At 44.3% G+C, this 24,343-nt stretch overlaps 1 protein-coding gene across 1 annotated transcript in view; it reads left to right on the forward strand.

Moving 5' to 3' along the window:
• The window catches only part of VWA3B (von Willebrand factor A domain containing 3B), a 981,637-nt gene that overhangs the window by 552,937 nt on the left and 404,357 nt on the right, over window positions 1-24,343 (forward strand). The window contains exon 21 of the mRNA XM_086934174.1: window positions 15,054-15,104. Within this exon, the coding sequence (XP_086790300.1) occupies window positions 15,054-15,104 (51 nt within the window). The remainder of the gene's footprint in view (window positions 1-15,053; window positions 15,105-24,343) is intronic.

Consider the following 24,343-nt stretch of genomic DNA (forward strand, 5'->3'; position numbering starts at 1 on the left):
ACTCCTGACTAACAAAATGCTGGGGTCGCCGAAGCCCTCTCTGTAGCACGCCTGAAAGCTGATTTTTTTATGTTGATCCCAGTACGTCTGGTGACAGATGCGCTGTACAGCCAGACCTACCAATGTTCTTGAGCTAAGTCTTAGCATAGAAGTTGGTGTGAATTAGGGAGAGTGCCTCAAACAGGCCCTGCCTTTAACAAGAGCAGCATAAAAAGAGATAGCAAATGTAGTGTGGCGACATCTTGAGGTGGAGGTAGAACAGCCTTTTGCATTAGGCAACATTGGCAGCTGACTCCTGCTTTTATCTTACCTTATAATTGTTTTAATAGAAAATGCAATGCATCCTGCTTTCTGCAAGACTTTTCTTCAAATTTATCTTTCTTCCAGTAGGCCTATGGCCACACTTTGCAACTCCTCTAGCGGCTGAAGCTAGTTAAAATCAGACATCCCTATGAGCACAGCCCTTCAATATTCACCCTTGAATGAATGAATGAATATCAGTCTTATAAAGCGCAAACTTTGTCCAAAGGTGTCAAGGCGCTGCTGATAGAGCCAGAGGTTGCAGGGGCACAAAAGAACTCCTAACAATTAAGGTTGAAGAGCCAGGTCTTCAGGGCCTTGCGGAAAAGAGAGTGGGATTCTTGTCCAGAGATTGACAGTGGGAGAGAGTTCCAAAGTTTAGAGGCAGCAACTCAAAAAGTGCCCCGCCCCCCACCTGGCTGTCCTGAACCTGGGAACTACCAGCCAGTTTTTACTGGCAGATCTTAAATGTTTGGTAGGAACATATCATTTAAAAAGCCTTTTGATGCCTTCAGAGCCTATGTTATAAAAAATAAAAAGCTTTATGAACGAGGCAAAGGGCCTTGAATAAAATTCTCCGGCCTAGAGGAAGCCTATGCAACTTGCCAATAGACGCCAAAGCAGGGTGGAATTTATGAAGACCCATCACAAGCCTGGCCGCTGCATTCTGTACAAGCTGCAGTTTGTGAATGGAACCCTTTTTAATGTCCAGATATAGGGCATTACACTAATCCAGTCTGGAAAGGACCAGGGCGACAATTGCTTGCTTTTGAAAGGAAAAGGAAAGACATGGAAAGATCTTCCTCAGGACCCTAATGATTCCAAAACAAGTGGAGACCGTTCTGTTAATCTGGGGGTCAAAAGAAAGAGATCTGTCAACTATACCCTTACTCCCTATAGTTTTTTTTCTTGGAAATCGATTAAGTGAATATAGATTGCACCTTTCTTCTGGTTTGCATAATGAGGAATAGCGCGACTGGGGATTTCTAGCAAGACATGGCATGAAAGATCATCATTATGTATCAATTTGTATCACAGCAAACTGACTTTCCCCCAAACGTAGTCATATCATTCATATTTGATAAGTGTATAAAGGTACATTGTTTAAACAGAACAGTTCTTGCATAGGTAGGTAAGCTGCCCTCATTTGCTTGTTTGACTTTGCCTGCAAACAGTATTTCTAGACATATGGATTGTGCTACTTTCTTTGCATAGCATGGGCTAAAACATGCATGATACAATACAATTCAAAGATGTAATCATGTGATTCAATTAAAATCACACTATGACTATAGAGCTATTTCTCTGTTCGCTCACTGGAACTGTAATCCCACATTACGGCCTTGATGACAAGTTAGGTGGGATCCCCATTTGGCAGAACTACTGTTATTGGCCAATATATCTGCAAGGAGTTCTACTTATTACAAGTTAGACATCTTAGAATGGGGAATAACTGTGCAGATACAGAATTACTGCACAGAATTCCACACAGTGTTCCCTATTCCAAGGGGCTTAATGCTCCTACTTAAGAACTGCTCTGAGCAGGTGGTAAAAGTGAGCAGTGGCTTCCCTGTGGAGCAGGGATGGAAAGAGAGGGGCTGAGAGAGTAGGGAAGGGTATAGGAAGAGTAGTTTTGGCAAGGGGAGCAATGCATGATCAACCCTTGGCAGCTGTCTGCAGCTGTCGGGAACAACTCCCTTAGCTGTTCCGGGATATTGCCATACCATATACTCTTAAGTGCATTATAATCCTTGCGGTTATATGCTAACTTTGGTTTGGCTTTATCAAAACATGTTGAGTAAGGTGTCATACGATTTGGAATACTATCCCCGCGACAGTTCTGTCGACGAGGATAGCATTCCACCCTTCTAGAGGGACACGACATGTACATAGCCTTAACCCCGGTTAAAGTTAACCAGAGCCTCAGCATCACAAAATGGATGCTGCCACCACAGACACAAGTCTGACCTCCTGCTGCTGGGAGTCATTCCAGCGAGGGAGGCTTGGACAAAGGGTTTCCTGCCTTGGGAGGTGCGAGCACCACCCCAGACAGGATTTTGTGTATTGGGTAGGACAGGGCTGAATAGAAAGAGACATGCCCGGGGCACACAAGGTGTCCCCGTGCATAAGCCAGTCCAAACCGGTCCTGGGACTTTCCAGACCCAGGGCTGGCGAGGAGCTGGACAAGGGAAAGGGGGTGTAACTGCCCCCCTTCCTGGTCCCACCCAGAGGAGGGACCTAGAAGGTGATCCACCCCTCAGATTGGGAATAAGAGTGGGAGCAGTGCCATAGCACATCAGATCATCCTGAATCAACTTGAAACTAAGAAGACGACTGGACTTCGACATTCTGCTGCACAGAAGACTGAAGAGTATCTCCCTTGTGGCCTAGGAGTGGCCACCCTGTGAACACAGGCACCATCCAGCAACTCGACATCTGCTTTGCCGCCGCCTCCCGCCGGAGCCCGAGCCCAGAGCCTGACAAGACCCAGACCCCCAGACTTCTCACAGCCTGATCCACAGTCCCTGCAACGAAGGGACCCGTGGAGGCACCGAGAGACATGGGACCGGACCTCTTGAAAGACCCCCGAGAAGCTGACTGCGCAGCATCCAAGGCACCCTCGACGTTGTGCTTTGGGGACCGAGAAGCCCCACCACCGAGCAGTCCTTGCACCGAAGATCAGCCCCCCAGCATCTCAACGATCTGCGTGGGGCCCTTTTGCATTGTGCCACTCGACGCGCCATCCCGGCCACTAGCCACGTGGTCAGCGGCCATCTTGGCGACAAAACCTACAAACTACACTGCGGGTCTGGTTGCTCCAGACTTGCCCTCGCTCCTGTAAAAGGGAGCACCCGCTCTGACCTTGCTGGTCCGAGTGATAAGCCTTTTTCGATTCCTGCGTGGCTTGCATTAGCCAAAGCCTGTTTGCCCCAATCAAGTTGCCGACACCGCCAACAGCGAGAAGCCTGCGTGGGACAGCTCATGATTGACTCCTGGACATCCTCGACCTTCTCGTGCCACGTGGCTGCGGAGAGAAGCTACACCTCAATGCCTGTTTGCACCCGACATCGCCTGGTTCCAATCTGGTTCCACCGTAGTCACTGGCTAGTGACTTTGAACATTGTCCCCTCTGCTTTCAGGTCTTCACGACATCAGATCCACCCTTAGATCCACCGGAACTCTTCACATCGAGCCGCCTATAGCATCTTCAGCTCCAAGCACCATCGACCAGCGTGACGAAACCCGACACTACTTCGACCCTATGCACCCGCGTCCTGTGGGTGAGGTAACTCAGCAACACTGGTGTTCCCACACTGGTACACACCTCTAGTGTCTGTGTCTTAAGTTTCAGCTTTCTAGGTCACTCGGAAGGTTCCTAACTAACTAACTTTATAACTTTTACGCACCATAGACATTGCATTGGTGAGTGCGTGCACTTTAAACACTGCACCCGAGTCCCGCGGGACTTTCCCGACTTAGTCACTGCTAGTTCCGATCAGCTCCAGCGATTCCCAAGGCCCTAGGCCTATTTCCTTTTCGATTTGTATCTCTTATACCAGTTTCTTAGTATATGGTTTAGGTGGCCCCTAGGGCTCATCCATATTGTGCAACTTTTGTATATTTCAATTGTGTTTTGTGTAACGCTTGTGCTTCTGTGCTCATAAAGAGTCCAGGGGATATTTGTAGTTAATAATTATATATATATTTTCAATATATATCTGTGTGGTGTCCTTTCATTTGGTATTCAAGGGGGTTGTATATGGTAAAACAGCTTGCTTCACATGCCTTTCAGAGTTTAGCCTTAGACTGCTTTGTCCACGTTACCACTAGGATAACTGGTCTATAAGGTTGACTTACAACCGATCATCATAAGGGTTGCTTGGCATGGTACAAGGTGACCACTAGAACTAGTGAGCATCATATACCAGGCCAACTTCTCACATTGGTGAGCAGCGGATTGGGATCCGAGCTTGCTGTTTGTTTTACCATTACAAGCTTTGAGATTATCATTTGAAAGATCATACAGGTTCCTACTAGGTACATATAAAACAAGACTAGTATACTTAAGTTCTACTGAACTTAGTTGTTGTAGAGGATAGGGAGTAACACACCCTGACTACAACTACTAGATAGGTTTAGTAGGTAAACACCAGTGTAGGTAGATTGCAACATATCCACCCACACTAGAGCAATGTCTGGCGCAGAGGGTTCCACTGGGAATGTCTCTGTTGAGAGCGACCCTCTAAAGGCACCATCCAGATTTGCTATATTCTACTTTAAGGAACTAAGGCAGCTTTGTGCCTTAAGAGGTCTGAAGACAGGGCCATCCCATACTACAGACCACCTTAGAGAGCTCTTAAACAAGTCTGAGGCTCTAAAGACCTCTAAAGCAGACCCCACAGGGAATGCTGATGGAGGCTCTCCCACTGAAGATGAGAATACTGATACCCCTGTCCCCATAGTCCAGGTAGATGAGGATGACCAAGTCACTGGAGCTCCTCAGGTAGATGAGGAGGAGGAAGAGGAAGAGGAGACAGAAGGGGTGAGCAGTGATTCTGATGATGGCAGAAATAGTCAGGTACTAGTCAGCAGGCTTAACCAGACTAACTTAAGTGTATTTGGGACTGAAGCAAGGATGACCTTGCCCAGACACCCAGGTGGACTTAACCAGGAGCGTAGGAGGAGGAGGAATCACTCAGGTGACTCCAATACCTCCCAGGCTTCTAGAGGTTCTCATGGTCACTCCAGAAGGGAGATGACTAGCCCTCAGAGAAGGGAACATGAGGCCAAAATGAGAGAGGCTGAACTTAGGATCCAGAGACAAGAATTAGAAGTTGCCCTGGCCCAAGAAAAACTTGCTAGAGCAAGACAGCCTAGAGAGAGTGGATTAGGATCCACTGGTGGCAGCACTATCCCTAAGGATAAAGACAGGTCTTTCGATACAAGAAACCTGAGTAAGATTGTGCCCCCCCTACAAAGCTGGGGATGATATCCACAAATGGATGACTGCACTTGAGAGAGCCTGCAAAGTACAGCAGATCCCTCAGGAGCAGTGGGCAGCAATCTTGTGGCTCTCCTTTGAAGGTAGAGGCTGAGACAGACTCCTCACAGTTAGTGATGGGAATTCTAGAAACTTAGAAACTACCTGGTCCTGAAGAGTGCTCTGATTGATGGGTTAGGCTTAACCACTGAACAGTACAGGTTAATGTTCAGAGACACCCAGAAGACACAGACTCAGGACTGGTCTGAATTTGTTGAGTGTGCCACTAAGGCTTTGGAGGGCTGGTTGCTGGAAAGTAAGGTTACTGACTATACAGGATTGTATAATTTAGTTATGAGAGAGCAAATCTTAAGTAATTGTCAAAATCAGCTTCTACATCAGCACCTGGTTGACTCTGATCTGACCTCCCCACAAGAATTGGGTAGGAGGGCAGACAAATGGGTCAGAACCAGGATCAGGCCTAAGAACCATGGTGGTGACCAAAAGAAAGAGACTACCAAGCCTCAAGACACCAGCGTGTTATTTTCCTGAGGCGAAAAGCCGGGAAACATTCTATTTGCACATCGTATTTGCGTGTTGAAAGTGTGACTTTATTTTTTAACTGTTGTTCTTATTTTTAAACTTTTAAATTTTGCCAATTTGCACATACTTAAATTGTGATACTTTCACACTGTTTCCACTCCCACCTCGGACCGCACAGCAGATTGAACGCTGTGGCGGCTCGAACCGGGGGTCAGCCGCCATCTTAGGGAGGTGCAGGGATCGGGGTCTAGGCTTTCAGACCCTCCCGCCCTCCCGGGGTATTTAAAACGCTCTGTTTGCACTGTCTGGTGATTGACACCAGCGTGTTATTTTCCTGAGGCGAAAAGCCGGGAAACATTCTATTTGCACATCGTATTTGCGTGTTGAAAGTGTGACTTTATTTTCTAACTGTTGTTCTTATTTTTAAAATTTTAAATTTTGCCAATTTGCACATACTTAAATCGTGATACTTTCACACTGTTTCCACTCCCACCTCGGACCGCACAGCAGATTGAACGCTGTGGCGGCTCGAACCGGGGGTCAGCCGCCATCTTAGGGAGGTGCAGGGATCGCGGTCTAGGCTTTCAGACCCTCCCACCCTCCTCCTGTATAAATGTGTATCATTTCCCGTCCGCGCCCAACCGGGCCCCGGGGCCATAACCCCTGGTTCTTCTCCTTCAGCCTCGCGCCCATACTCCAGAAAACAATTACTTGATTTAAGACCTGTCAATGCGCATATAACGCACTCCTTTGATCTGCTGGGAAATTTTCCTTTGCACTGCCCTGATTGCCCTTTCCTATTGAATACTCCTGATTTATGTAAAAGTCAACAACATTTAGTCACTAATTCTTCTCCCCCTGGCTTTACCTTTATCAGCCATAACTGTCGCTCTCTACCCAAACACAAACGCAATCTTTTTGACTTGCTTACTGATGAGGCGCCTGATGCACTATTCATTACTGAATCTTGGCTCAACGACAACTCCGGTCCTGATATCGCCGAAGCACTGCCCAGTGACTATGCCATTGTTCGATGTGACCGTCCTGTAAGGACAGGAGGCGGTGTGGCAATAATTTTCAATAAAAAATACCAATGCCATGCTGATTCTATTACTCTGAGCAAATGTGATGCTCTTCACTTCAAGCTCACTCTAAACCCCAATTCTACTATTACTGGACTTTTAATGTATTGTCCCCCTGGCACTATTAATTCTTGGTACACCCAATTTTTGGACTACGTAGCTTCTGTGCTTGTATCTTCCAGTAACTTTTTTGTCATTGGTGATTTAAATATACATTTGGACAACCCCAATGATAAGGCTGCTGATAGCTGTATCACCGATCTCGCTGCTATGAACTTAACTTTACATAATACGGGCCCCACCCATAGGGATGGACATCTTTTAGATCCCATTTTCTCAAACTCCTCACTAATAACATGTTTTCCTGCTCTACCTGTCCCTTGGTCAGATCATTATTTAGTTAAATTCACTGTAGCTATTAATAAGACTCAGACCACATCCAATTCCTCTCTCAATTTTAAAAGGAGAATCTGGAAGAATTTGGATACTACAGCTCTCAACTCAAAACTGCTTGATCTTCTGCCTAAATATCAACTTAACTTAGATAACATGAACTCAGCTGCTAATTCGGTGAACTCTTGGCTCTCTGATGCTATAAATATCTGTCTTCCTCTTACAGACAAAAAAAATGTTGTCCATAATTCTCCCGCCCCATGGTATAATGAAACTCTTCGTCTACACAAAGCCCAATGTAAGAGACTAGAACGGGCCTGGAGAAAAGATTACTCTACTGCAGCCGGGCTTTCGTATAAAGCCGAATTGAAACTATACCACAAGGCCTGTGTCCATACCAGAGCCACCTATGCCACAAATCTGATTACAGAAGCTATGAATAAATCAAATGTTTTATTTAAAGTGGTAAAAGACCTTGCTGGCTCACAGACCGTTGCTATACCCCCTCCTCTTTCGAGTAAGAAATGTGACGAACTTGCTCAATACTTCACATCTAAAATTGATACAATCTATAGAGATATCAAATCTCTTGAGGAATCCACTGCCTGCCCTTGGTCACCCCCTATCACCACTTGCCCTCCCCTGGCTTCTCTGCAGACTTGGCCTGACCTTGTACCGGCCACTCTCTTAGAAATTCTAAACAATATCAAATCTGGCTCACCCATGGATCCCGTACCTATTTCGGTTTTACGCCAGCTTGAATCTTCCCAACTTGAAGTGATCTGTTCTTTACTCAACGCTTCCCTTGCTTCAGCCACGGTCCCCCATTGCTGGAAGCATGCAATGGTTACCCCACTACTTAAAAAACCCACTGCAGATCCTAATGTTGCTGCTAATTTCCGGCCTATTTCATGGCTGCCAGCCTTTTCAAAAATTTTGGAAAGACACATTCATCTTCATCTCTCACGTTTTGTCACTTCCAATAATCTTCTTCACTCATCCCAATCTGGCTTTCGCCAAGGCTTTTCCACAGAAACCACCTTATTAGGTGTTACTGAAAACATTCGCCAATTACTGGATCAGGGTCAAACAGCTGCACTGATTTTGCTAGATCTCAGTGCAGCTTTCGATACTGTCTCCCACAGTATTCTTCTCGATAGCCTTGCCTCTTTTGGCATTTGTGACAAAGCCTTACTCTGGTTTTCGTCCTTTCTTTCTGATAGGACTTTCCAAATCTTCTCTAATACTTCCACTTCGAACATCCACAATTCCCCTCACGGTGTTCCCCAGGGTTCTATTCTTAGCCCTCTCCTCTTTAATCTTTATGTTGTTCCGTTAGCTCATGTTGCTCAGCTTTCTGGTCTTAATCTTTTCACTTATGCTGATGACTCTCAGATTGTATTTTCCCTATCTCAAGCTGACCCTTCTTCACCATCCTCTCTGCAATCCGGTCTTAGTGACATTTCCCGCTGGATGAGCCGTAACTTTCTAAAGCTTAACAGCGAAAAGACGGAGGTGCTTGTCTTCGGCAACAAGCCTGACCTTTGGAGTCCGAGACACTGGCCGTCATCCATGGGCGCTCTACCTATTCCATCTGAACGTGCTAGAAATCTCGGTGTTCTCATTGACAGGGATCTGATGATGAAAGACCAAGTCAATAAAGTCTCAGCCACCTGTTTTACTATTCTCAGATGGCTGAGAAAGATCTTCTGGATTCTGCCATCTGATACCCAAAGATCTGTTGTGACGGCATTAGTGACCTCTAGATTAGATTACAGTAATGTGCTCTATCTGGGGGTTACCAAGGCGATCTTGCATCGTCTCCAACTGGTTCAGAATGCTGCTGCCCGGCTCCTGTGTGGATGCCGGAAATATGATCCAATCACGAAACGCATTAAGCAACTTCATTGGCTTAATATTGAAAATCGTGTAAAATTTAAGGCATTGTGCTTCATGCATAAGATTAAAATTGATGTTGCTCCCATTTACCTTCGAGCACTCGTCAAGCCTTATTTACCCACACGCTCACTCCGTTCTTCTTCCCAACATTTGTTCTGCGTACCTAGGTTCAGGCTTTCCAGAGTGGGAGGCCGTTCCTTTGCTGTACTGGGACCCAAACTGTGGAACTCTCTTCCTATGGATTTACGAATGGAGCAGTGCCATCTCCGTTTTCGAAAAGCCTTAAAGACCTGGCTGTTTGCCCAATAATCCTTTCTTTCAGGATCAATCATGTTGTCACTGTCAATTAGCGCCGGGAAACCCTTACGGGTAGCTGTCGCGCTCTATAAGATTAATAAATAAATAAATAAATAAATAAATAAATAAATAAGAGAAAGGTGGGGATAAATTCAAAGAGAAGACTTCTCCAGGGCCCCAAAACTCCAATGGAAAGGGTGGGCCCCCGAACACTTCCTCTACAGAGAAAAAGCCTTACTGCCATGCCTGTAAACAGGTTGGACATTGGAAATCAGACAGCTGTTGTCCAAAGAATGGTAACAAGGAAAATATACCTCCAGGTAAAGCTCCAACACCTCCTGTCACTGTCAGCAGTGGTCCCTCAGGTGGTTGGAGCACCCCCAAGAATTTGGGTGGATTTACTTTTGGAGCTCAGGTGGATTCTGGCCTAACCAGGTCCCCTACCTCAGATACTCTTGTCTATGAGACTGGCATGGGGTTTGCCAATTTCACTGCTTGCCCAAACACTTTGAGCTAGTATAGACCGCAGCCCCTCATCAATGGTTTGAAAGTTGAGGCCTTCAGAGGCACAGGGGCTAGCATCACCATAGTGGCTGAATGTCTAGTCCCCTCAAGGCAACTTTTACCTGATGCCAAATATCAGGTGACAAACATTGATGGCATAGAAACCAAACATCCTATGGCAGTAGTCAATCTTAGCTGGGGAGGTGTCACTGGCCCCAAGAGAGTGGCAGTGTCAGCAAACTTGCCTGTAGATTGCCTACTTGTTAATGATTTGGAAATCTCAGCCTGGGCTGAGGTTGAACAGCAAACCCATTCTAAAATGGTAAATCTCCATGGAAAGGTTAGTGGGGCTGTAATGGCTACAGCCCCAATCCAAGATGTCCTTCCTGAAAAGGTTGGGAGGGCTGAGCAAACCTCAGCCCCATCTTTAGCTAACTTCCCTCCTGAAAAGATTAGCAGAGCTGTTATGATAACAGCTCATACCCAAACTGAGTCTCCTCCTGAAAAGGTTGGTGGGACTGTGATGGCCACAGCCCAAACTCAAACTGATACATGGGTAGTCAAGCCTGAAATGATGGATCACTCCTCCCAAACTGAGAGCATGGAGGAGGAAGAGAAATCTCCCCCTCACCAGACATTAGGAGAGGATCAGACTCCTCAGGGAACTGATCTTACCCCTGATGAAGGAACTGTCCCAGAGGTTGTTAGGCTTGGCCTGACAGAGCCTCTGATGGCAGTGGACCCTTCTCAGGTGGGACCCAGTCTGCAGCAGGTAACCTGCCCCTCTCTACCTTGCCTTAGTCAACCCAGGGCTGCAGAGGACAAGAAGGACAGTGAGCCCCAAAGGGCCCCCTGTCAAATAAAGCACCCCATCCACAGATTAGGGGCACCGAAACTAGTAGCCCTAGTGAGGTGAAAACTTTAAAAACTCCTGAGGGAGCCCGCTTAAAAGTAGTTAGGGACCTCCCACAGATGCATTCTGTTGGGCACAGCCAAACCTGGGACCCCAAGGGCCCAAACCTGAACTGTCCCTTCAGTAAGCCAACAAGAGGGACCCAGCCTCCAGCTTTAGGTAGCCAGAGGTTGACCCTGAGAGCACAGTGCAACTCAGTCAAAGAAAGAAAGGCACACATGGTGGAGAGTGATTGGAGGAAGCTGAGTCCTACAGAGGAATCTCACTTCAGTACTTCATCCCAACACCAGCCTTTAACTTTGCAAAGACACACCACAGGTAGAGATTCCCTATGGTGGAGACCCTCAGATACCCTTAGGGTGGGGGATTGCTTAGTGGACCATGAGACAGGGGGTAACCAAGCCAGAGCTGGTACTTCCTTATATGGCCACTTAGGCAATATAGGCTTACCTGGTCAAGGATAGCCTTATCTCCTTTCGTTTGGGGGGGGGGGGTTATGTAGGAAGGTGGATATCTGACTATGGTTACTCCCAAACTTTTTGCCTGGTGTTAAGCTGGTGTTTGACATAGTTGGCCTGGGATCCTGCTATTCAGGGCCCCAGGCTGATTGCTCTCTCCTTAAAATGGACTCCATGTACCCTAGGTGCATAACATAATTGGAACTGGTTCACCTTATAGGCCCCTGTAACAGTGTACCATAGGTACACAGGGCATAGGTGCATCCAAGGCCTACCAGGGGCTGCAGCATGTATTGTGCCACCCCTGGCCTGGCCTCCATATTTGACACAACTGGTTGATCACTCAGCTGGGGTAAGTTGGTGTAATCACCGCTTGCTTAGATATAGTATCCCTATATCTAACCTTAACTGGACACATGTTAACCTATAAGCCATTCCTATGGAAGGCCCCTGCAATCCTGGGGGCAGAGTGCGTGGTTTCATGTGAGATGGTGCTCTAGCATGAGCTGAGCCTGTCTGCAGCTTTCGGGAACAACTCCCTTAGCTGTTCCGGGAGATTGCCATACCATATACTCTTAAGTGCATTATAATCCTCGCGGTTATATGCTAACTTTGGTTTGGCTTTATCAAAACATGTCGAGTAAGGTGTCATACGATTTGGAATACTATCCCCTCGACAGTTCTGTCGACGGGGATAGCATTCCACCCTTCTAGAGGGACACGACATGTACATAGCCTTAACCCAGTTAAAGTTAACCAGAGCCTCAGCATCACAAAATGGATGCTGCCACCACAGACACAAGTCTGATACCCTGCTGTTGGGAGTCCTTCCAGCGAGGGAGGCTTGGACAAAGGGTTTCCTGCCTTGGGAGGTGCGAGCACCACCCCAGACAGGATTTTGTGTATTGGGTAGGACAGGGCTGAATAGAAACAGACATGCCCGGGGCACACAAGGTGTCCCCGTGCATAAGCCAGTCCAAACCGGTCCTGGGACTTTCCAGACCCAGGGCTGGCGAGGAGCGGGACAAAGGAAAGGGGGTGTAACCGCCCCCCTTCCTGGTCCCACCAAGAGGAGGGACCTAGCAGGTGATCCACCCCTCAGATTGGGAATAAGAGTGGGAGCAGTGCCATAGCACCTCAGATCATCCTGAATCAACTTGAAACTAAGAAGACGACTGGACTTCGACATTCTGCTGCACAGAAGACTGAAGAGTATCTCCCTTGTGGCCTAAGAGTGGCCACCCTGTGAACACAGGCACCATCCAGCGACTCGATGTCTGCTTTGCTGCCGCCTCCCGCCGGAGCCCAAGTCCAGAGCCTGACAAGACCCAGACCCCCAGACTTCTCACAGCCCGATCCACAGTCCCTGCAAAGAAGGGACCCGTGGAGGCACCGAGAGACGTGGGACCGGACCTCTTGAAAGACCCCCGAGAAGCTGACTGCGCAGCATCCGAGGCACCCTTGACATTGTGCTTTGGGGACCGAGAAGCCCCACCACCGAGCAGCCCTTGCACCGAAGATCAGCCCCCCAGCATCTCCACGATCCGTGTGGGGCCCTTTTGCATTGTGCCACTCGACGCGCCATCCTGGCCACTAGCTACGTGGTCAGCAGCCATCTTGGCGACAAAACCTACAAACTACACTGCGGGTCTGGTTGCTCAAGACTTGCCCTCGCTCCTGTAAAAGGGAGCACCCGCTCTGACCTTGCTGGTCCGAGTGATAAGCCTTTTGTGATTCCTGCGTGGCTTGCATTAGCCAAGGCCTGTTTGCTCCAATCAAGTTGCCGACACCGCCAACAGCGAGAAGTCTGCGTGGGACAGCTCGTGATCGACTCCTGGACGTCCTCAACCTCCTCAAGCCACGTGGCTGCAGAGAGAAGGTACACCTCAACGCCTGTTTGCACCTGACATCGCCTGGTTCCAATCTGGTTCCACGGTAGTCACTGGCTAGTGACTTTGAACATTGTCCCCTCTGCTTTCAGGTCTTCACGACATCAGATCCACCCTTTGATCCACCAGAACTCTTCACATCGAGCCGCCTGCAGCATCTTCAGCTCCAAGCACCATCGACCAGCGTGACGAAACCCGACACTACTTCGACCCTATGCACCCGCGTCCTGTGGGTGATGTAACTCAGCAACGCCGGTGTTCCCACACTGGTACACACCTCTAGTGTCTGTGTCTTAAATTTCAGCTTTCTAGGTCACTCAGAAGGTTCCTAACTAACTAACTTTATAACTTTTACGCACCATAGACATTGCATTGGTAAGTGCGTGCACTTTAAACACTGCACCCGAGTCCCGCGGGCCTTTCCCAACTTAGTCACTGCTAGTCCCTATCAGGTCCAGCGATTCCCAAGGCCCTAGGCCTATTTCCTTTTCGATTGGTATCTCTTATACCACTTTCTTAGTATATGGTTTAGGTGGCCCCTAGGGCTCATCCATATTGTGCAACTTTTGTATATTTCAATTGTGTTTTGTTTAACGCTTGTGCTTCTGTGCTCATAAAGCGTCCAGGGCATATTTGTAGTTAATAAATATATATATATATATTTTCAATATATATCTGTGTGGTGTCCTTTTATTTGGTATTCAAGGGGGTTGTATATGGTGGAACAGAGGGCAAAAAGGCACAATAAATGAGGGAAAAACTAGTGGCACAGAGGGCAGAAAGGCACAAAAACCGAGTAGAACAGAGGGCAGAAAGGCACAAAAAACGAGGGGGAAACAAGTGGAACAGAAGGCAAAAGGGGCACAAAAACGAGTGGCACAGAGGGCATATAGGGGCAGCTAATGACAGAAGGCAGAACGGGCAGAGAGGCACGGGGGCAGCGAGGGGAACAGAGGGAAGAAAAAGGGGCACGGACCACGTACGGGCAACGGGGAAGACAGACAACAGCAGTCAGAGACACAACAATGAAAATACAGGCAATACAATAAATTTGCAATTTGCCCTTAAGATCCTTATTGTGGCTCTGTATGTGTGAAAATGCACTATCTTTTCACTTTCTAAAGTAAACGTTTTGAGTGTCATTTGGCTCCGCAGACATGCGCGGTTTGGTTCCTGGCACACATAGCCATGTTTGAGACCCTCCACTGCCGCACACAGAGGAAATAAATTAGAGGGAACATTGGTTGTGACATAACTGTGTTTTTCTCAATGAATAATGCGCAGTTGGTTCCATTCTGCAATGAATAATGTACAGAATGTAGCCAACAAAGAAATTGGCTTGCATCACCTTAACTTCAAATAATCAACATTGTACAGTGGTAACGGTCAAGGCTTTGCATGTGCTGATTGCAAAACAGCTGACTTGATAGCAGCGGTGATTACTTGGCGGTGAGTGCTGGTCTGAGTGTCTCCAATCAGCCCTATTGTTGCATTTAGCATACTTAGACTTGACCCAAGCTCTTCAGTGCCATCCCTGTTGGACATTCAGGTGATTGCTGCCACGTCGCCCAGGCAACCTGAAACTTTCACACTGCCATAATACTGAAAAGCTGTTTTCATAATCTCTGTGTGCAGGGTTTATTCGAGATATGTGATCAGCATATGGATCAATGATGTTATACTCTCAGATTGTTTTCGAAATGAACATCACGTAGGTCTAATCTTACAACATTCAGCAATATGCGCAGAACCCACACATCCATTTAACTTCATGCAATGTCTTTTTTTCAATAGGCGCCTGAATCTCATTATTTGGAGGGCTCTAACGCAAGATGAGCGAGACAAGTGAGTAGCCAGGTTTTTAATTTGAAAGTTTAAAAAACCTGGACAAAAAATGGCATAGATTGTTTAAATATTATTTTGTTCTTCGTGTTTAATGAGGTTTTACTGATGTCTTGCACGGTTTCATTAAAACAGTTTAAAAGGGTGCATTATTGGTAATTTACCCACTTTTGAATAAAAAGTTGAAGCAAATAAAAGTAGTATGTGAATACCGCATGAGAAATAACTTGCCAGTCACCCTGCATTTATGGGTTTTGTCAGGGGCGTCGTGAACCCCCCGCTTTGGAAGCTACAGCGGGGGTAGGGCACCTTATGGGCCTCTTCTGCCTGCGACTCGGCAGACAAAATCTTTTAACACAAGGGAGGAATTCAACGTTAATAGAAGAGCATTAGGGAGCAATGAAAAACAAAGGATGGTAAACATAAAAGGGAAATAAAGACGGAATATTGAATAGAAGGATGGGTGGAGGGGTGAGTAGGCGGATGAATGTGTGGATAGATGGATGAATGGGTGAAATAATAGGTGAATGGTTAGGTGGAAAGACAGGTGTCAGGATGGCGCAGTAGATGGATGGATGGATGATTGAATCAATGGATAGATGGATGGACAGGTGAAAAGATGATAGATTAAAGGGATGGATGGATGGATGGATGGATGGATGGATGGATGGATGGATGGATGGATGAGTGGGTGAAAGGATGAGCAAATGGATGACAGATGGGCGGGTGAGTGGAAGGATGGCAGTGTGGATGGATGTATCGCAGATTGAATGGAAGGATGATGATGGATGGCAGGGTGAATGGATACATAGAATAATGGCAGAATGGATGGATTGATGGATGGCAAGATGTATGGATGTATGGATGGCAAAGTGGATGGATTGATGGAATGGGGAAAGATTGACTGATGCATGAAGAAATGAGTGGATGTAAGAATGTAAAGATGAAATTGTGGATATCAGTGGGTGGATGAAAGGGTGAAAGGATGAATAGATAGACGTCTAGATGGAAGAGACAGGGGAGCTTTTCTAGGAAGGGGTTGGTCCACTTACTTTGTTTGCAAATTGCCAGCAGAGCTTTGTTTTGTGAGAGGAATTACAAAAATCCCACCCGAACAGTCTACCACATATGTTCTGCGAAAAAGCTGCCTGGAACGGGATATTATGCAGGTTATTTAGCAGTCTAAAAACTCCGACATAACTTACATAACTTTTCAAAAGGAGCTGTGTTGCTTATTAAATGCTATAAATGCATTGTTCTAACCTAATATTAAAGTTACCCTTTTACAGTTATATATACATTTTTTTTTGATTTCAAGAAAATTTTATTGATAAAGAAGTGATAAAGAATAGAAGGAACAAAATACAATACAAGTGATACAATTGAATCAAGAGAAATATATAATCAGGGGCTAAACTTGAGAAGTAAGCAAAGTAAATGCATATAAAAGTAAAAGTAGCCTGTTATAGAGTATAGAATCCGATTAGGTAAAAGCTACTATCAAAGCACTAAACAAACGTATCACTATCAAATTTGGAGATGGGGACAGGGGAGGAAGTAAAATCAAAGAAAAGAGAAAGAAGAGAGAGAGCAATAGAAAAGATGAAAGGGAATAGAGGACATGAAAGAGAAAAGAGAAGAAGAAAAAAGAAGAAAAAGAGGAAGGATTCCCACAGGACTAACCCAACCTAGAAAATTATAAGACAACAATTAGACAGACAGATCAAAAGGAAACTGAGGAACCAACCCTTTTGAGGACAACTCCATATAATCATCCAAAGCTTTCCAAACCCCACTATAAATAGATGGAGAGAGGTGAGCTTGATCAACCGAAGTGTGAGCACTGCGTAAAAAGGAGACCCAAGCCCACCATGTATGGTAGGAAACCGAAGAGAAGGATTTCCACTCCATAAGAATGATTTTCACCGCAACAGTCAGGAGAAGATCCATCAACTGTAATTCCAATGGATCTAATGGGAGAGGAGTAGGGGCAGCCAGTGGGCCCAATAAAATGAAAGGGAAAGAAAGTTGGAACTCAATACCAAAAATAAGAGAGAGATGTTTATGGATGAGGTTCCAAAAAGGTTGAAGCAAGGAGCAACCAAAAAACATATGATGAAAATCGCCTGCCAACAAACCACAACTCCAGCATAAGTTGTCATCTTTAAGATTTAGCGAATGAAGACGCACAGGCGTCCAATGGAGGAGATTGATAGAGAAAAACTTAGACTGCATTAAAGATGGTGCGATTTTATTACGAAGAGAGAATTTACCAAAATAATTGGCAAGTATCCGAGGAAATATGATCCGTAATGGCATGATCAAAATGGTGTAACCATTTTTGTTGAGCAACCGTTTGTGCAGGTAGTGAAGCAGATGACAAAAATTTATAAATTTTGGAGGCAACGTGACCAGATTTAATCCAGATATGAAAAAGTGAGATGGTAGAAGAGGTAGGATGAAGACGAACTTTAGCAAGGGCCACTTTAATTTTAAGAAAAGTATAAAAATCAAGATTTGTTAAAGAATGCTTTTGAGCCAAGGTGGAAAAAAGTAGTGGCTCATCAGAAGCATCATATAGATGTTTAACAAGAGAGACCCCTTTATCTGCCCAATAGGACATGAGGTTGGGAGTAATGTTGAGTTTAATTTTGGAATTCCGCCAGATAGATGACCACCTAGTTTTATGTAAAGGGATTGCCACCTTCTTGTCTATCTTCCTGACCGCAGCAATTGTATCAAGAATGATAGAACGGGAGAACAGGATATGCAAAGTAGATGCAGTGCAAAAAGAGGCAGTAGGCAAAGGGGATGCTAATTCTTGTTCTATGAGCAACCAAGAGGGAACATGAAGAGATGGAGGAGAGAACCATAAAGCACCTTGAGAGGCCAAAAAGGCAGTTTGGTATTTTTCCCAATCAGGAAAATTGCAACCTCCCATATCACAAGGACAACGCAAAAATTTGTGTGCAAGTCTAGCACGTTTGTCAGAACATCGATTTCGCGAAAAAAGGAATCTGACAATTTAACCGGAAGCATGGATGAAACAAAATTAATAATCGGCGTGATCATCATTTTGAGAGTCTGGAGGCGACCCCACCATGAAATATGTTTCGGAGACCATGTATCCAAAAGACGACGCACTTTAAGGAGAGTCTGGGATTCATTATAGGCAGTGGTGGCATAGAGAGTAGAACAGAAATAAATCCCTAAGTATTTCAGGTGTGTAGACTGCCACTTAAAGCCCGCTGAGCCCATATGAGAAGGGAAACAATAGGCATTCAAAGGGAACATTTCCGTCTTATCTTTATTTAGGGTATAACCTGAAACCGATGAGAAGAGGGAAATGGTATTTGAAATAGCAGGGATTGCCAAGGCGATATCATCTGAAAAAATAAGAACATCATCTGCGTATGCAGCAGTTTTAATACAGTGAGGCCCGAAAGAAAAAACTTTAATATCAGGGTGTAACTCAATCAATCGAAGAAGAGGATCAATAGATAATAAAAATAAAAGTGGGGATAAAGGACACCCCTGTCTAGTGCCCTGACGAAGATTGAAAAACGACGACGTAGCACCGTTAACTCTAATGTTAGCTTTAGGTTGAGAATATAAGGACATTATCATATTAATGAAAGAGTCGCCAAGGTTGTGCGCGCATAAAACAGCATGAAGAAATGGCCAAGAGACCTTGTCGAAGGCCTTTTCCGCATCAAGGGCCAAGGCCGCGGCAGGAAGTTGAGACCGTTTAGCAGCACCGAGAATATGACAGAAAGTGCGTATATTGTCTCGCGCAAGACGACCTTTCACAAAACCAGTTTGAGAAGGATGAACAAGATGAGGGATAAAGGATTCTAATCTTTTGGCCAGGATTTTAGCAAAAATCTTAGCTTCCATGTTAAGGAGAGAAATAGGACGGAAGTTTTTGGGATCCGAATGGTCTTTCCCTTCTTTCGGGATCACTACTATAGTAGCTTCAGCAGCCGTACCAGAAACAGACCCATCCTTAACAAAAGAGTCAAAGACAGATTGTAATTTGGGGACAAGCGTAGGGAGAAAAGTTTTATAAAATAAAATTGGATAACCATCAGGGCCTGGAGCCTTGCCAGAACGAGTAGCTTTAATTGCAGAAACGGCTTATTTAAAAACGTACGATCATCATCAGAGACCGACTGAATCGGAACCGATTTTAAAAAATCCTGACACTGGTCAAAAGAGGATTGATTAGAAGGAGTATACAATTTATTATAAAAGTCACGAAAAACTTCAAGTATTTCCCCTGTTTGGAATTTTTTAGAACCCGTGTGGTCAGTAATAGAGGAGATTTGCGAGGACTTAAAAGAGAAATCATGACATTTTAATGTAGCAGCCAAAATCTTCCCAGCTCGATTTTTTAACAACAACTTCTTGGATTTCTGTGCTTGTACACCAATATGGGCTCTTTTAGTAACAATAGTATTATATTTGTATTTTAGTTGTTTTATTAGCTGTAAACAAGATGAATCCTTAGATTGCCTAAAGGTGGCTTCCAGAGTTTTAATTTGAGATGATTAATCTGTAAGCTCCTTTTTAATATCAGAATTCCGTTTGGACATACATTTAATGACTTGACCACGGAAAGTGCATTTAAATGAGTCCCATAGAACGATTGGGGAAGAGACAGAGCCTTCGTTTTCATGGAAAAAAGTATCTATAGCTTTAGAAAATTCATCAACCTGAGAAGCATCATGCAAAACTTCGGTATTCAATCTCCATGAACGAACGCGCGATTTAGGGGCAAAGGATGACAGCGTAAAAGTGACCGCAGCGTGATCAGAAATCAAAATAGGATGTATAAGCGGAGAAGAAGAAGATGAAACAAGAGAAGAATGAACCAGGAGATAGTCAATACGAGAGAAGGAAGAGTGAGGCGAAGAGAAGAAAGAAAAATCACTACCAGTGGGATTATGAAGACGCCATATATCTTGAAGATGAGTAAAGGAACACATGTTAAGCATTTGTTTGTGAGATTTAGGAGGACGAAACTGAAATACAGAGTTCCTGTCTAAAAGAGGGTCCATCGGTAAATTAAAATCTCCGCCCACAATAAGATTGCCAGAGTGCGGGGTGTCATTTAATTTTTTGGTAACCGATTTCCAAAAGGTCGGATCATCAACGTTAGGAGCATAGATATTCATCACATACAGATCATGCTGTCCATCCGATAATTTAGATAACAGCCAGCGACCCTCAGAATCATGATCAGAAGAAAGTATAGATAAACCAGAATTTTTTGAAATTAATGTAATAACCCCATTTCGTTTACCAAAGGCATCAGAACAGCAAACATCCGAAACCCATTCCTTCTTCAAAAACAACGCTTCTCTGTTAGTGACCTTGGTCTCTTGAAAAAGGACCAGGTCAGAAGACAGAGATTTACAGTAATCTAAGATTTTCGACCTCTTCACCGGATGATTCAAACCCTTAACATTAAGGGATAATACATTTAAACCCGGCATGGAAATACATAATAATAGAGAAAAGACGACATGGATGACAGAAAAAGAACCAACCTCACAAATACAAGGAACCAACCATCAATCATAAGAAACACGGAGGGAGAATCCATGTGGGGAATCCAAGATAGAGAGAAAGAAAGAAAAGAAGAAAAGAGAAAAGAAAAGAGGGAGAGAAGAAGCAGGAGGGGAGGCCTAAAAAAGACCAACATCATACTAGGGAGAACGTGGAAAGGCGAGTAAGGGACCCGTACTAGGAGGAAAAGTAATTGATACCAATAGCCCCAAAAAAATAGCAAACTGATAGCAGTAAAATAGGAACTGGTAACAATCAAAAGTAGCAACGCAAAGCAGCTCAATAATGTAAATAGTCATAATGTAACTAAGAAATTTGTACAATCACATTTAGTTATCAGTCTAATATCAAGAGAAATATCTATAGTAATTAATACTATCATTCAAACTGATAAGAAAAACAAAAGCATGAGGTAAATCATGAACAGTAGATGAATGCATGACGATCAATATGTATATCCTAAAAATAAATACGTAGTTAATGAAAAAACTATAACTGTGTATAAAAACAATATGTAGCTGAAGTGGAAAAAGCAGGAACATATAAGTATATAAGAAAAGAAAGGAAGAAAAATAGCAAGATAGAAAGAAAAAAGAAAGATAGAAAATGACACATATCAGAAAAATCAAGGTAACTATTTAAGAGATAAGCATCAAGAAAAGAGAAAAGTGACTTGAAATAAACATTGACAGAAAGTAAAGACAAGAAGAGCTGAAGACAAGTTAAAGAGCAAAAATAAAAGGCATGACTCTAAAAGAGGGAAGAAAATAGAAAGGAGAAATGGCAAGAAGCGGAGTAAAATAGAAGAACAAGAAAACAATAGAGAGATAAGAAGGAGTAATATTAGAAAGAGAACCATAGAAAATCGAACAAGTATAAATCCAAGGAAGAAGGATAGAACAGAAAACAGTGTGGACACAAGAAGAACAGAAAAATTCCATTAACAGCCTTGGAGGTTAAGACTGACATATAAGCTCAACAGGAGAGAGGAGAGAACCAGGCATACAGAAAAATACATCCAGAAGAAAGAAGGAGACATTTCAAGTGCCCGAGGCACCAGAAGTCTGCAAAGTCGCTTTTTGAATCTCCATCTCTATCTCCAACTGGTTGTCCAGGAATGTAGTTAAATCGGCCGGCTCATCGAAAATTCTAGAACGTCCTTTATAAGTAATGCGGAACTTCGATGGTCCAGAAAACGAAAAGGGAATGCCCATCTCAGAAAGACGTTTCCGAAGATTAAGGAAGCCCTTTCTCCTTATGACCGTATCTCTGGCAAAGTCCTGAGAAATTGAGATTCGATGACCGTCCCAGATGACTTGTTTAGCTTTCCGCATATGAGAGAGAATCTGTTCAGTATGCTGATGCCGCAATGGCTTAAAAATGATTGCTCTTGGCTGGGTTGCCAATTTAGACTGAAACGTTGGAACACGATGTGCTCTTTCTATTTCAAACTCTCTGTGGAATGAGATTTGTAAGGTGTCCGGAATCCAATGAGATAAGAACTCTATCATAGATGAAGATGATTTCTCTGAATCTTCCGGCAGACCAAAAATGCGTAGGTTAGATCTTCGATTACGGTCCTCCTGTTCAGTGAGATCTCTTCGCACTGCCGCTATTGAGCGCTCCAAGTGGTTGAGGGATCTGGATTGTTTCTGCATACCATCCTCTGCACAACTGATTCGTGATTCCGTAGCAGATACACGAAGAGAGAGGGATTTAAAGTCATTTCTGATAGCAGACACCTCCACTTGCAGTAAATCTGTATTAGTTTTTGTTGACTGCGCAATATCATGCACTTCATTAAGGCGCGTTAATATTGTGTCCAACTTGGAAGTAGTGTCTGACTGAGCAGACTCAGGCGTAGGAGACACCGACTTAAGTCTTTTCAGCGACGTGCCAACATCTTTTGAGTCTTTGTTGCTTGAGGAACGACCCATATTTGCAGCCATGAAGGGACAGCCTCCAAGAAAAAATATACAACCACTTGAGGGGAAGAGGAGAGCAAAAACTGCGCAGTCTGTATCCAAAAAAAAGAGATATAGCACACTGAGCTCAATGGGCGCTAATTAAGTAATAGCGGCAAACTTATATGCAGGGCAGGCAGGTAGCAAAGTAATGATATAGCTACAATTAGAGCAGGAGGGCACAGCAATGAGTTCGTAGGAAAAAGATCTACACCTGTATGAGATAACTGCACTGAGAAAAAACAGCGCGTGGGCAACTTAATTTCCAGCCAAGCAGCAAGAAAATAACAGAAAAAAGGAAAAAATGTTACCAATTGTAGGCATCATAGAAGAAACGTCCTGGACAGCCACCACGACCTGCAAGAATGTATCCAAAACGGCACTTCTGAGGAGAAAATGCCATCTGCGTCAGGAGCGGGAAAATGGCGGCCGTCCGTGAGGAAAACGAGCGTCTCTGGAGCGTGAAACAGAAATCATTCAGCCGGTGAACAAAACGTCAGGAAAACATCGTCAAACAGCTCCCTGCATGTTCCGCTGCTGAAGGCTGCCTTTTCCGCACACAGGGGCAGTCAAGGAACGGAGAAATTAGCCCGACGGGACACTCTCGCCTCGGATCTCAAGCACAACACGCCATGCTGAAGCGGCGCGCAAGCCACGCCCCCATACATTTTTACTCTTAGAAGCAAATCCCATTTTTCTAAACTGTTAAATACCTATTCATTCTAATTTTAAACAAGCAAGCTCACAATTCTTAAATGTATAAAGGTATCTGTGGTTTTTTTTTTACTTGGTGTTGTTTGTTATACCTCTTTGACTTTTAAAAGGTATGCTATTGTTTGTTAAAACCCTAATACTAATGAAATTTATGAAAAGAAAATCCACTGGCAGACAACAGATTTATTAGCAAAATACCACTCTGCAATGCAGGATTGCTCAAATTCAAAATTCAAATAAACTTTATTCGGTTTCATATCGTAAAACCATAAAAGTTACAACGGTTACAAGGACATAAAAACAGTAATACGTTAAAACATGATTTAAAAACAAAATTGACCCTATACACAATTTATGGATAAAATCCATTATCCAACCTCCCTAATTGATCAGAACCTTTAAAGTGCAATGTGCCCGGAAAAACATAACTTCCTATTTTATTTACTTAATGGCGCACGCTAGGCCGAATAGACCCTACATAGATCATCCATTGTTTAAACATCCATGCAGGCCCTGGATTACACGGTAGCTTTTAAAAACCCCACTATAAAATTAATACAGTCCTCTTTCAGCAATTACAGATACATTAATGCAGGACGGGCCTGAATAAAAGGTATTATTTTTAAAATGGGAACCAAAAAATACCTTTGAGGGGTTTCATAGAACTTACATAAAAACATAAAATGCAGCAAATCCTGTGTAGATTGTCCGTCGCAGCCACAGGGAGCTAGCACTTGACCTCTACTGTATCCCTTAGGCCTCGCTAGTAAGAGATGAAAAACGTTCATCCGAAACCTAGTTAATAAGAACCTCTTGTGTATTGATAGAAACCCCAATAGATAAGGTTCCATTGTCGGAATTGTTTTGAGCATTAAAAACGTACGAACACTGGGTTTCAGCATCTCCTGCACCTCCCTGTCCAATTTCCTTGAGGTTAAGAAGGCTACCCTAATTAATTCCACATCCTTCTTAACAATGGATTCAGGATTACCA

The sequence above is a fragment of the Lissotriton vulgaris genome, chromosome 8 (assembly GCF_964263255.1).
Source record: "Lissotriton vulgaris chromosome 8, aLisVul1.2, whole genome shotgun sequence".
NCBI lineage: Eukaryota > Metazoa > Chordata > Amphibia > Caudata > Salamandridae > Lissotriton > Lissotriton vulgaris.